General features: G+C 36.5%; 3 protein-coding genes across 4 annotated transcripts; 2 read left to right on the top strand and 1 right to left on the bottom strand.

Moving 5' to 3' along the window:
* The first annotated feature begins 544 nt into the window (after positions 1-544).
* Positions 545-6,849, top strand: LOC149658556 (CCAAT/enhancer-binding protein zeta-like). The gene is made up of 11 exons (XM_089844137.1): positions 545-787; positions 867-975; positions 1,037-1,228; positions 1,907-1,974; positions 2,036-2,449; positions 3,277-3,534; positions 3,618-3,797; positions 4,735-5,900; positions 5,974-6,010; positions 6,094-6,175; positions 6,655-6,849. The coding sequence occupies exons 1-11, from the start codon at positions 620-622 to the stop codon at positions 6,789-6,791; spliced, it is 2,811 nt and encodes a 936-aa protein (XP_089700263.1). The 5' UTR covers positions 545-619; the 3' UTR covers positions 6,792-6,849.
* NC2alpha (negative cofactor 2 alpha) lies at positions 6,845-10,274 on the bottom strand. 2 transcript variants are annotated; one of them, XM_089844141.1, is made up of 8 exons: positions 9,855-10,274; positions 9,705-9,777; positions 9,491-9,584; positions 9,267-9,425; positions 8,934-9,045; positions 8,785-8,873; positions 8,254-8,367; positions 6,845-7,331 (listed from the first exon to the last, which is right to left on the bottom strand). In XM_089844141.1, the coding sequence occupies exons 1-7, from the start codon at positions 9,894-9,896 to the stop codon at positions 8,280-8,282; spliced, it is 657 nt and encodes a 218-aa protein (XP_089700267.1). In that variant the 5' UTR covers positions 9,897-10,274; the 3' UTR covers positions 6,845-7,331; positions 8,254-8,279. The 2 variants fall into 2 exon arrangements, with proteins under 2 accessions (XP_089700267.1, XP_089700265.1); XM_089844139.1 differs by having other exon boundaries at positions 6,845-7,376; positions 8,280-8,367; positions 9,855-10,273.
* Positions 10,275-10,655: 381 nt separating this feature from the next.
* On the top strand, positions 10,656-13,997 carry LOC149658554 (transmembrane protein 62-like). Its single transcript, XM_089844138.1, has 11 exons — positions 10,656-11,021; positions 11,086-11,197; positions 11,267-11,404; positions 11,856-11,901; positions 12,099-12,246; positions 12,327-12,451; positions 12,853-12,975; positions 13,059-13,374; positions 13,441-13,548; positions 13,622-13,703; positions 13,775-13,997. The coding sequence occupies exons 1-11, from the start codon at positions 10,746-10,748 to the stop codon at positions 13,930-13,932; spliced, it is 1,632 nt and encodes a 543-aa protein (XP_089700264.1). The 5' UTR covers positions 10,656-10,745; the 3' UTR covers positions 13,933-13,997.
* The last annotated feature ends 109 nt before the right edge of the window (positions 13,998-14,106 follow it).

Genomic DNA, 14,106 nt, shown 5'->3' with positions numbered 1-14,106 from the left:
ACGTCACTGTCGTAGTGAAAATGACGTCACTGTCGTAGTGGAAATGACGTCACTGTCGTAGTGTCGTCTGCAGGCTGGGAAATAAGGATATTTTTTAAACTAGTCCTTTGGACCAGTGACCCCCTAGTGTCTGAAATAATTAACTGGTCTCCGGACTGGTCCCAGCCTTTGCTCTCCAATAGATTTGCAATTAATAAACTGGTCCCGAGGACCAGTAACCCCCACTTCTTGAATTAAAAAACTAGTCCAAGCAATTAATAAACTGGTTTTGGACCAGAGGACGTGTGCTATTTCCCAGCCTGGTCGTCTGCTTAAGGCTATTTATTCTAATGTATTTTATTATAAAAGATTTAAAGAATAATGAAATTAAATCATGGAATGTGAAAAATAAAACATTTTTTATAATTTCGCTAAGCCTATAATACAATAGGATTCAAGAAACGGTAAGAGCGTGCGTGCCACGTGGCGTTTTTCAAATTTAAATTTTCCGCCTTAGCATTGGTTGTAGTGGAAATGACGTCACGGTCATAGTGTCGTCTGCTTAAGACTATTTAATTCAGTGTGAAAGGCCTAAATCCACGTGGTGGTGTGTGCGGGACATTTAAACGAGAGTTTTAAAATGAAAACTAATAATAAATCTACTCGTAATAAAGAAACATCGTTCGATAGAAAAGGTAGCAAACCAAAATGGAAAAGTAATTCAAAGTTTGATAAAAAATCCCACTTTCAACAACCAAAATCCAAAACTCTACTTGTAAAACCCGGAACTTTATGGCAAGAAAAATCGGTTTGTACCACTTTTAATTAATTTTATTTAATGCTCCTACGTATTATCTAGATTATATTTACGTATAAGTTATAATTAGGTTGATTTAAAACCATCCGAATATGAAAAATCTCCATCAACAGAACTTGAGAGATTTCGGAAACAGGCAGAAAAGTTATTAGAAGATGATGTTGTTAACTATAAGATTTGTAGGTTTATTAATCCTTTATGAACACGTTTATCGGTTTATTTTAACATAATTACGTTTAGCTTTAACTGAGAGGAAAGAAAAAGCAGATTTTGGATGGATACAAACAGTTTTAAAGTCAGGAACATTAGCTGATAAAATGGCAGCACATACCATGCTTATTCAAGATTCACCCGTTCATTGTCTCGCTAGTGTTGAGATGTTAAGTGGATTAGTTAACACAAAAGGCAAACGGGAATGTATTTTAGCCATGGGTAAGTCATTTTATATTATAGAGTAGTGGCACTCCATGTTAACTACCCATAGAGCTTAATACAGTCAAAGGCAAGTAGGTGCCATTACCATGGATAAAGAATGCGCGTGAGGAAATTTGTTTTCACGCTATAGGATCGGCAACTCCCTATTCTGTATATACTCTGTTACAACATCGGTTGTCAGCACGCGCAAAGCTGTTTCTCTATGTAACGTAGCTTTGTATGTGCTGTCAAGAGACAAAAAACTTCAGGATCTTCAGGATTTAAAATATCCGCGAGTTTTTTAACTCGAGTGCACGGACCTCTAGGCCTTAGTTTCAAATACGTGTGAAATTGCCTACAGACTACTACACGCATTTGAAACTAAGGCCTAGAGGTCCGTGCACTCGAGCTAAAAAACTCGCGGATATTTTAAATCCTGAAAATCCTGAAGTTTTTTGTCTCTTGACAGCACGTACAAAGCTACGTTACATAGAGAAATATATTTGCGCGTGCTGACAACCGATGTTGTAACAGAGTATATACAGAATATTCTGTCGTTCGAGATAGGGAGTTGCCTATCCTATAGCATGAAAACAAATTTCCTCACGCGCATTCTTTATCCATGCCATTACTCTATAAGACATTTTAGAAAACTTTTAAGTTACAAATATTATTAATAAAATATACTGTTTTTAGATACATTAAGAGATTTATTCCTGTCAAATTTATTGATAGCTGATAGGAAACTAAAATCTTTTGATACTGTAAGGCTTTAATTAGCTACCAAATTAAATTAAATTAACTGAGTAGAATATGAATTTCTAGAGACCATTATCAAAACTAGATGAAATCAGTGGTGGTAATAAAGAAACCAAAAGTCGTCAGCTTCTATTATGGTGGTTTGAGGACCGTTTAAAACAAACTTATAAGAACTTCCTTCATGCCTTAGAAACAGTCACTCATGATCAAGTGGAAAAAACGAAAGAAAAAGCCATATCAGTTGTTGCCGATTTACTAATGCACAATCCTGAACAGGAACAATATTTATTACAGAAACTCGTCAACAAAATTGGTGACCCCGTAAACCGGGTTTCGGGCAAAGTTGTCCATCTTCTAAATAAAGTTGTTGATTCCCATCCCAACATGAAACTCGTCATTGTAGAGGAAGTGGAAAGGTTGTTATTTAGACCCAACATCGGAGCCAAAGCCCAATATTACACCCTATGCTTTTTAAATCAGGTAAGTTTAATTAAATTAAAAGGACTAGTTCAGGAACTTCAGGTAACGTAAGATTATAGAGTGTTGTCAGTTGTGACGTCAGATCCAAGGTTAAACGTCACGAGTCTGCCTTTAGCAATGGGCGGCCATGACAGTTACCGTTTTTTCTTTATGGGAAAACAGCATGGGTGACGTCACACCGGCGCTTCTGACAGCACTCTATATGATCTTAAAAGAACAGCCTTTTGATCTCTTATTTGTAAAAATAATTAGCTTTTAACTAGTCTAAACTGAACCGATTACGCGCGTGATCGAGTGGGCTGTGTCATATGTTACTCTGACCAGGGCTGGAAATAAGAATAATTTATTATGGACATTGTCCACTGGAGTGTGTAAAAAACTAAAAATAGTGTTGCATCTTCATAGTAAAGCTATCAAAATTTAGTGGTCAAAATGTCCAATGATCCCCTTAGTTTTTAAAACAATTATGGGACATTTTAAAAAAAAAAATTATTTCCAGCCCTGATCTTTACCTCTCTCACTCCCCCCCCCCCCGGTGGGAATTCAACCAATCCCGTAGGTTCTGGCTAGTAGACGTCATGAAACCAATGGCGGCGCGGTAGTCCCCGTTTTAAGACTAATTAAATACTAATTATTTTGTAATAAGAGATAATTTATCTTAATTCTTAATATTTTTCCTTTCATATTTAGAAAACGGCTGTTCTTTTAAGATCATATAATGTTATATTACCTGAACTTTTTCCTTAAATAAATAAATAAAAAAATTGATTAATAATTTTAAATTTCTAATTAGTGTTTGGTTTTAATTTTAAACTTTTTAATTATAGCTGATTTTGAGTCCAGACGATGTTAAACTCGCCGCGCATTTAATTAAAGTCTATTTTGCCTTCTTTAAAGTTTGTGTTAAAAAGGGGGAAGTTGATTCCAAAATGATGAGTGCCCTTTTAACGGGAACGAGTAGAGCTTTCCCATTTGCGAAACAAGATAACACTAATAAGTTAATGGAGCAATTAGATACACTTTTTAAAGTTGTCCATATTGTTAATTTTAATACGAGTGTCCAATGCCTCATGCTTATATTCCAAGTATGACCAGTTTTTGTTTTGTCTGATATGACGTATTACAACAACTTATTTTAAATTTAACATTAATATTCATTCATGACAAGGCTTTGGATACAAATGATGGACCTTCCGATAGATTCTATTCAACTTTATATAAGATGGTTTTAGATCCTGATTTGGCTTTTTCGTCTAGACAAACGATGTTTCTAAATCTCCTCTTTCGTTCGATTAAAAAAGATCCAGTTGAAAGAAGAGTTAAAGCATTTTATAAACGACTTTTACAGGTTTGCTTAAGTCATAGTTTGGAGGATGGCGCCGTAGCAGTGGTGTGCGAGTACTCGTTAAGTTCGAGTATCGAGCCGAGTACTCGACTCGATACTCGATAACAATATATTGAAATACTCGAGAAAGTTTCGAGTAGCTTTTCAGCTTCTTAAATACTCGATAAATACTCGAATCCAAGGCTTATAACTTTAGCAGACGATGTTCGCTAAAAATATTCCTTGATGATGAATAGAGCTATCTCAGAAGTCTTAGTGTGACGTCAGCCATGCTATTTGCCCATCCCATAGAAGCAAAGCGGTACCAAACATGGCCGACCACTGCCACACCTAAGCCTGTGACGTTTAACCAAGGCACTGACGTTACAACTGAGATAGCTCTATAAAGTGAATTTCCTTTTGAAAAGTGAGCATTTGTTTTTAAAATAACCCGTTTAAAGTTTAATTGATCACTAACAAATTAACAATCTTATAAACTTGTTAAATTAGTGTTCGAACAAAAGTGTTATTTTCTAGAAAGTTAAGAAATTTACTCGATAAATACTCGACAAGTAAATATTTGGGACTCGATAAATACTCGAAACTAAAATTTGGCCTAATCTAAATACTCGATACTCGAAAGACTTTTCAATACTCGGCTCGATACTCGAAAGACTTTTCAACACTCGGCTCGATACTCGAAAGACTTTTCAATACTCGGCTCGATACTCAAAAGACTTTTCAATACTCGGCTCGATACTCGATACTCGAAAGACTTTTCAATACTCGGCTCGATACTCGATACTCGAAAGACTTTTCAATACTCGGCTCGATACTCAAGATAAGAAATTTTTTTAATACTCGGACTCGGCTCGAAACCGAAAAAAACACGAGACTCGCACACACCACTGCGCCGTAGTCCTCATAAGACTAATTCAATAAATACCGATTACGTTTACAGGTGTGCCATTATCTTTCACCACCCTTAGTCTGTGGAATACTCTTTCTGATATCAGAAACGTTAAAATCCAGACCTAACTTATTGTCATTCACGCAAAATTATGTTGCCACGATATCAGACAACAACGCAATTGATGGTAATGATGATGATGATGAGGAACATTACAGTGACGTTCCTTTAGAAGATGAAGATGGAAAGAAAGTTATGAAGAAGACAAAGAAAAAGGTTACACCATCATGGGTTCACATTCATTCTTCAAAGGTCAAATCTAACAAATCCTCGGAATATCGACCAACATTTTGGAATCCTTTATATTGTGGTGCCGAAAACGAAGCTAGTTGGGAGTTAATGCATCTACTGGATCATTTCCATCCATCCGTGTCGTTATTCGCGACTAATTTGCTTCAGAAGAAATCTATTCAATATACCGGAGATCCTCTTCAAGATTTTACGTTAATTCACTTCCTGGATCGTTTTGTCTTCCGTAATCCCAAAAAACCAACTGATAGAATGAAGGAAGATCTACATCAACGCGTTTTTGGACGACGGAAGTTTTACGCGTCATCCGGAACTCGTTCAATGCCACTTTCGAGTGAATCTTATCTTCATCAAAAAGAAGAGAATATTCCTGTTGAGGAAAGATTCATGTACAGGTACTTGCTTCAACAAACGGAGGAGAAGAAGAAGAAGAAAAGCAAGAAACAAGATGGCGATGATGATCATGATGATGTTGAAAGTGTCGCTAGCGAAGATTTTGAAAAATTGTTGGATAAACTGGAACCTGGATCATGGGATAATATTGATTTTGCTTCCGAAGTTCAGAAAGGAGGAGGAGGAGGGAAGAGTAAAAAAGGTCAAGTTGATGATGATGATGATGATGATGAGGATGAACTTAGTGAAGAGGATTTTGCAAATGATGAAGATTTCAAACAAGCTTTTGAAGAATACGATGAAGAATTGGAGGGATTGGAAGATGATGATGAGGAAGATTTTGTCGGAGGCAAGTTTGAAGAAGGATCTGACGATATGGAGGAAGAAAACTGTGAAGATGACAATGATGGGGAAGATGACTTTGAATTTGATAAAGTGTCAAATAAACGTTTGGCTACTAAAGGACAGAAGAGAGAACGAGGCGGAAAGAAACGAAAAATTAATAATAGCAACAAGTAATTTACTAATTTGTTTGTTTTATTTTGTTCGTGTTGTTTCGTCTAAAGTCGAACTTCTTTTTCATTTCAGATTTGATACAAGTAATATGTTTGCATCAGCTGAAGAGGTAATACTAATTTAGTAATTTAATTTCTCCGCCATCATCAATTTTAATTAATAATAATTAATAACTCTGTAATCCTTTTATAGTTTGCTGATTTATTAGAAGAAAATGCGGACACCAAACTGGATACCATTGGTTCTCAAGCACTATCTAATAAAGATAAAGCTGGTGAGTTACTGTATCATAACATTACATTACATTACATTGCATTGCACTAGTATGAAAATGGCCAAAAGTCGCGAGTCATCAGAGTTTCGCCGTAGTTGACCGTTTTAGTGGCGTAGCTAGCTATACTGGGCCTGTTCACTCCCTTAAAATAGGTCTTGTGTTAATTCGCGGTTACCGTCGTCTGCTATTGTGTAATCTCGGTAATTTAGCTATAGCGCGAACGCTTGCGACCTTGCGTCGTGATGCGCGTGATCTAGTGGGCTAAGGTTAAACCAAGGAGCATAAATGTCTGAACTACTTTCAGTCGCGAGTTTGCAAGTCCATCAGTCACTAGTAAACTAAATAGTTATTGGCGAAACTTTGATGTCCGCTTTTTTTAACACAGGTTCTATGGCCATCGTCATACTTTCCCTCTCATCCACATTGCATTGCACTTATTGTATTCTTGAATAATCTTTCAACCCTTTTTTTCTTTTTAGACGTAAAACAACTAAACTGGGAAATGTCCCGAGATAAATGGGTGAAAGGTGTTGATTGGAAAAAGAAGAAAAACTTCAGACGCGGAGGTGGTAAAGAATCAAGAGGGAAAAAAACGTTTAAGGCTAAAAGAAAATAACGTTAATTCAAAAATGTAGTTGTAAATATTAATCGAGTAAATTTACAATCAACTTCAATCTAATTTACTTTTTATTAAGAATGTTTGAATGAATGAATTTGTTGTTTTTTTTTTTTTATTACTAGCATTCAACAAAAGGAAGGAAGTAATTATAGTCTTTATTTTTTTACACCTTAATTAATTAATTAATTAACTTTAAAAAGAGGGGGAGGGAGGGGGGGACTAATTATTAAATTTAAATTTGATGAAAAACGAAAAATACAATATGATTTAAATGGAATGTATAAATTCTTTAAATGAATTGTTCAACATGAATTAATTTAAAAGCTGGCTCTGGCAGTGATGATTGTTTTTTTTGTAATTGGCAAGAGGATTGGTAGTGATGGGGGGGGGGAAGGCTAAAATACCTCAATTATTTTTAACTGAAATTTATGTATGTACAATTTTTTTTTTTTTTTTTTCATCATCGTCATCTTGGTACAAGATTTCTGTACATATTTGCCGGGCTTGTTTTTTGTTGTTGTTGTTTTTGTTGTTGAGCTACAGATAAAAGTTTTTATTTTTATTTATTTAGGTGGCTGGGTCCATAGATATAGTAAAACTATAAAGGGTCTAGATCCACTTCGCTGGCTTAGGCTTAACGAAAAAACGCGGAAGGGGCAACGAGCAGACAGCCGCTATTTTCTGGGGGTAGCCGTATAAAACGCCATCTATCGGGGACAAATTAGCGGCCAAAATTGGAACTATCATAAGGATGAGTGGCACTCTATGTTAACTCCCTATAGGGCATAATAAGTCAAACCCTCGGAGATGCCATTACTCCATTTTATACGAGCTAAGAGCGGAAAAACGTATTTTATAAATTTTACACCTGTAAAATCTTTTAAAAAACACTTGGAACTTGTATTTCTACTTACTTTCGAGGAAATACCACCGTTTTCTGAAGGTAAGAGTCTTTTTTTATACATTTATTAGTAATAAAAACATTAAGGCGAGCTAAGCCTTGGTCTTGTAAAACACGGCAGAGTGATTTTGAAAACGACGCTAATCCTCGCGCTAATCACTTATCTGCCGTGTTTTACAAGACCAAGGCTTAGCTCGCCTTAATGTTTTTATTTCTAATAAATGTATAAAAAAAGACTCTTACCTCCAGAAAACGGTGGTATTTCCTCGAAAGTAAGTAGAAATACAAGTTCCAAGTGTTTTTTAAAAGATTTTACAGGTGTAAAATTTATAAAATACGTTTTTCCGCTCTTAGCTCGTATAAAATGGAGTAATGGCATCTCCGAGGGTTTGACTTATTATGCCCTATAGGGGGTTAACATAGAGTGCCACTACTCATCCCTTAATTTAGTTTCGAAAGTTCCCGATAGATGGCGTTTTATACGGCTACCCCCAGAAAATAGCGGCTGTCTGCTCGTTGCCCCTTCCGCGTCGACCTCCCATTGAATTGTGTATCTACCCTTTTAATATATCTATGGCTGGGTCTCAAGAATCATAGTCGTCATCATCTTCTCCGTTGTTATTGCTAGCGTTAATTACAGATACAGTGTTGTTGTGCATTTGGTTAAATGGCCTGTGAAAGATGATTAATTAATTTTAAGTGCTGTTTTTCAAGATTAAAACATGGATTAACTAACGCTAGGGATTGTTCACTAACTGGGTTTCCAATTTAATGCTATCCCCAACTACATGTTCCGAATTATTCCTTGATTCCCCTCTTCATTCCCCCCCCAATTTATTGGACCAAAACGGATGTAGATATAGCGCCATCTCTCGTCAAAATAAATCGTTTTTGCCCAATTTAGTTAGGCAGTATTTCAATGATATTTGGTCCAATTTTCTTATAACTTCCTGTTAGGGATAGTAGCTGCTGCTAGGGGGCGTTTGGAACATGCGTCATCATGCTTTATCTTTTTGGGGGAACGAACTATCCCTAGCGTTAGTTAATCCATGATTAAAATGAGACAATTTTATATTAATTTCAACCAACATGGATTGATGATTGATTACAAGTGGTCTCGTGTCTAAACTAGAAGCATTATCACAAGTATTTTCACTACTTGCGCAATCAGAATCTTCCTGCAATTTAGAAATGATTATTTATTAAGTAACGAAGACTAATAAGGAATCATTTCTTACTTCATCTTCATCTTCTTCCTCATCTTCATCATCAACTGATTCCGATTCTTCAGCTGTTGAATGACTGGGTCCGGCATTACTATCCCCATTTCTATTTTTAGGTTTTCTCCCTCTGAAATGTCAATGGGAAATGGTAGTAAATGATAAAATTAACCTAATTTTAAATAATAATAGAGTGCTGTCAGTTGTGACGTCAGAACCAAGGTTAAACGTCACGAGTCTGCCTTTAGCAATGGGCAGCCATGACAGTTACCGTTTGTTCTTTATGGGAAAACAGCATGGGTGACGTCACACCGTCGCTTCTGACAGCACTCTATAATAATAGATACAAACCTGGTGCTCCGATGTCTGACAATAACTGGTGTTTGTTGACCTTCCATCAGAGTCATTGGTGGTAAAGGTGTTCCGTCATCTTCAGCTTGAACATCTGGTACGTTCGCTACTAATTCGTGTAGAAATTGGTACTGACTATCAGCTAAAATGCAAGCTTTACTGCAATGTAAAAATAATTTTAAACACATGTCGTTGATAAAATGTTTCTCATTTTTGAATCATACAGGTGAGAAGTTGTTAATGTTCTAGCATTACGAGCTTTTGTGATTTCACTGGATTTTTTTACCAGCGTTTCCACAAATAATTCTAATGCTCTAGCTGTTTGTTGAAAGACAATGTTAAAGAAACTAATTATTGCAAATTAAGATTTAAATTTTTTATAATTATAATTATTATTATTAAATTAAGATTTAAAAATTTTTTCATATAGAAGGATACATATAATGACAGGTACTGGAGCTGCAACTTTCCCAACTTCGTCGTCAGTTTGCATAATCTTCTTGATGCGTGCCTAGGTAATTTTGAAAATGATAAATATGACATGATAATTTGTGATTGATGACTTAATTATGTTTTACAGTTACTCACAGGTGGAAATCTGGCATTGTATTTTTTCTTTTTGCTGGGCATATTTTTGGGTTTAAATTAATAATAAGTGTCTTTACTTTAGAAGTTTAGCCCTAATTTGAGTTAATTTTTGGTTTTTCGTAATCCACTTTTACCTTACTATCATCACAGTCACTAATCGATCAAAGAAAATGGAAGCAAAGCGCAACTTCCGGTTTACTATTTTTCGGAATAATCGGTAATCAACTAATCACCCCGTCCAGTTTTATACTCATATTCAATTCAAGTGCACTTGGATAAAAATTACTTTTTTTTTCATACGAGGTCTATTCATATGCCTCGGCTTTCTCTGATTTATTTTATAAACTGCACTTGTCTAAAATATAGCCGTGTCCAATTTCTGCGGCGCTTATTTCCCTCCTTGTATCTTTCTATCCAATTCCGCATCAGTCTGGGAAATAAGGATATTTTTTAAACTAGTCCTTGGGACCAGTGACCCCCCCCTAGTGCCCGAAATAATTTACTGGTCTCGGGACTGGTCCCAGCCTTTGTTCTCCTATAGATTTGCAATTAATAAACTGGTCCCGAGGACCAGTAACCCCCACTTCTTGAATTAAAAACTAGTCCAAGCAATTAATAAACTGGTTTTGGACTAGAGGAAGTGTGCTATTTCCCAGACTGTTCCGCAGGACCAATGACTTTAAGCGACACTTCAACTAATACCATTGGCATTTAGCATGGAGTAGTTTTACAGTATTGAGAGTAAACGTTTTCCCTAAAAAGTATTAAATTACAGCTACGTCTCCTTGAATACTACTCCATGGTGACAGATCGCTAACAGCCAATGGAAATCGGTATTAGTTTGAGGTCGTAACTTCGTAAGTGGTGGAAGGTTGGAATTTGGAACTCGGAATGAAATTTATCACTAATTTTCGTTTGTTAATGATGATGTTGTCGAAAATAACTATCTGCGTGTTTTTAGCCTTTGTTTTCTTTTCAATAATGTTGTCTAAACTTCAAAACACTATCAAAATAGATGAAGATAAAATAATTGCCGAGAGTTTAACATCTCAAGACGAAAACACGAAACACATCAATAAGCCTTGGTCAGATGAAAAACAAGGTCGTGGTTCTGAAAATGGACCACTTCCTGGCGCGGAATTTAAACATATGATGACATTTGTACAAGTAAGAATTTTTAACAGAAAGCCAACAATTACGGGTCCAATGTAATTACGATTAACCTTTTAAGCTATCCGATCTACATATAAGTATTTTTACTGATCCCGCTCGAAGTACTGATTTAACGACATTTTGTAGCGATGTTATTCCTATACTTAAACCCTCTGTAGTTGTGGCTTCCGGTAGGTATGACGGTTTTTTCAAAAGAATGAAAGCCTTGATCAGCGGATAAATATAATTGGTATTTTAAGGCGATCTTACCGATGGTAAAACGCCAGATCATTTTGGTTCGCGTCAATATCTTGATGAGTGGAAAATATATCAAAAGTCTATCATGGACTCTGGGGTTTTAGAGAAAACAGTATGGTTAGATATAAGAGGCAATCATGGTAGGATAATTTAAGCTTAAAGGGGCTGGCCGGAGCTGTTCGGGTGAAGGGGGGGGGTCAAACTGTTGGTTAGCATATTGCTTACCCGCCCACCGCGACGGTGGCGCCATTTCTTATGGCCAAAGAGCTGGGTGTTTTCCCCCTGAACTAAGGGCGGACTTCACCCCAACAGCGCCGGTTAGCCCCTTTAAAGCAAAGCGCGGGTCCAGCGGATCCCCTACAAGTTGACTTTCCTTACGAACTCCAGTTTTGGCTTGGCGAAGGCAGGAGTCATTTGTGGGCGGGATTTATAAATGCACTTATAAATCCCGCCCACTAGCCTTTGCCAAGCCAAAACTGGAGTACAGGGGGTAAGTCGCCTTGTAGGGGACCCGCTGTACCCGCTCTTTGCTTTATTAAGCAAATGAACTTAGAAGTCTACGAGGGCGTTTGAAATATTGGTTCTTTACAGATAATTTAAATGTACCAGGCGTAAATAGCAAGTTAAATTATTTTAGGTATTATAATAGATGGTTTACATACATGGAGGATTCATACCATTTACACCAGAGGCCGGGCTAACTGGCGGACAAAAACCCGTCTGCTTTCGTCCTCCATGTAGTCCGGCCTCCTGGTGTAAATGGTATGAATCCTCCATGTGTCACGCACGCGTTGCCTGATAATGAACGGAAACTTAAAAACCTCTCAATTATAGACAATATTCTGTTCAAGGGAAGAAACATATTAGGTCATACAATTATACATTTAATCACGATGGAGACACGTACACCTTTATTGGAATAGACGCGTGTATGGAACCAGGTCCTAAAAGACCTTTTAACTTCTTGGGTGTCATAAACCGGGTGAATAAAAAAACAACCAATACACTTGGGAGGGTAGCGGGTAACTGATGACTAATTTAAATACAACAATCTTAATCAAGGAAGAATATAACAAACTCGAAAAATTATCCAAAGAGAGTTTGAGTAGCAATATGACAATATGGTTTGGTCATTACACCACTTCAACCATGATTGCTCCCGAACCGGGAGTTAGAGAGTTAATGCGGTAATAATATTTTAATGATCCTTTGACAGGGTTCGTACGGAACCGGGATATCCTGGATAACCTGGATAAGTCAGGGATATGGGAAATAGGGGAAAAAGTCAGGGATAAGTCAGGGATTTAAAACATTTCCCTAAAAAGTCAGGGATATGTCAGGGATTTTGTTTGACATATCAAACCATTCTTCATGCAATGCTAAATATGAGCCAGGTGTGATGAAGTTGGCTCTGGTAAGCACGTTAAAATGGTCAGGGATATAGGCAACATTTGGTCAGGGATAACCTGGAAAAGTCAGGGATTTTCATTGTAAAAATTTCGTACGAACCCTGTTTGAATAAAAGCCCCCAAAAGAAAATGCTAGTTTTTTCATTTTCGTTTATATACGGTTCTTCGTAACATTTTAGAAGAACTGGTCCATATTTATGTGGCCATCTTCATACAGTTGGTGGGTTAGTACCCGCCATGTATACTTTACAACCAACTGGAAGTTTGGAACTTGAACTTGCTGATTGGAAAGATACTAGAAAGTAAATGTTCAAGGAAAAAATTAAAATACCTTTCGATGTCCAAGTTTTTTATTATTATTATTATTGTTCCATAAACCTGTCAGATTTCGAGTGGGTGTTGTCGATCACGGGTTGTTTTCATTCATTGATGTTGTCTACAAGAATTGGCCTATTATATTAGTCACAAACCCTAAACACGCTTTATACACCATGCCCTCTGTTGAACCCTTAAATAGAATTAAAAATTCGACGCACATAAGGGTTTTAGTTTACAATCCAGAACCAGTATTATTGGTTAAATTAAGAATTGATCATGGAACGTGGAACGAAATGAGTTTAGTTAAAGAACCACTTTACGTTCTGCAATGGGATCCTAGTTTATACGCAACAGGATTACATACCATCGAAGTTTCAGTTTTGGTAAGACCAACTCTGAAAGAAACGGGACGTTTTTAACTCGCAAATAAACATATTGAAATGTTTTAGACCAAAAATGAATCTGAAACGGTTACTGAGCAACCATTTTCTCTTGATGGAACGAGGCCATCTTTTCCAATGTTAGCTCGATTTGTTCTTATGGGACATATTAATGGGGTAATTTCTAAAATTATACACGCTGTTTTAATTGTAAATTGGGTTTGAAATGGATTTTCTATCTATTTTTTAGGCGCAAGTAGTGTTCGCTTGTTTGGTGGTTCTTTTAGGTTTACCACTTATCTCATTACGAATTATGCATCATCTTAAAAAAGGTGGTGTTTTATTAACTGATCAGTTTTCTTTTTGTAAAAGGATTTAAAAATAATACTAATTTTTTGTTTAGATAAAATGATTCGACGGAAATCACGCAATAATTGGTTTAGGAAGCAAATCTTTAAATTTTATTTGATTGCGACTGTTAATCGTTTATTTTGGCCACTCATTCTAACCTTGATTTATATTGCAGTTGGTAAATACGTTTTCATGATGAATAGAAAATAATCTAGAAACGTTTGTGATCATAACCTCGTGGAAATGATCATGATCATGATCATGGCCACCAATTGGCCATATGTCTAATCAGCGCCACTAGCGGATGGTCTGAGAACTACTCCCATAGAGACTAGGTATATTTAAGAGGGTTTCAGAATTTCCGCCAGGTGGCTCGAACGCCGC

This window comes from Phalangium opilio, unplaced genomic scaffold, assembly GCF_054372755.1.
Source record: "Phalangium opilio isolate 3A_F unplaced genomic scaffold, DU_Popi_V2 ptg000075l_1, whole genome shotgun sequence".
NCBI lineage: Eukaryota > Metazoa > Arthropoda > Arachnida > Opiliones > Phalangiidae > Phalangium > Phalangium opilio.
Note: the sequence above shows the minus strand (reverse complement) of the source record. Positions and strands in the feature narration are given on the sequence as shown.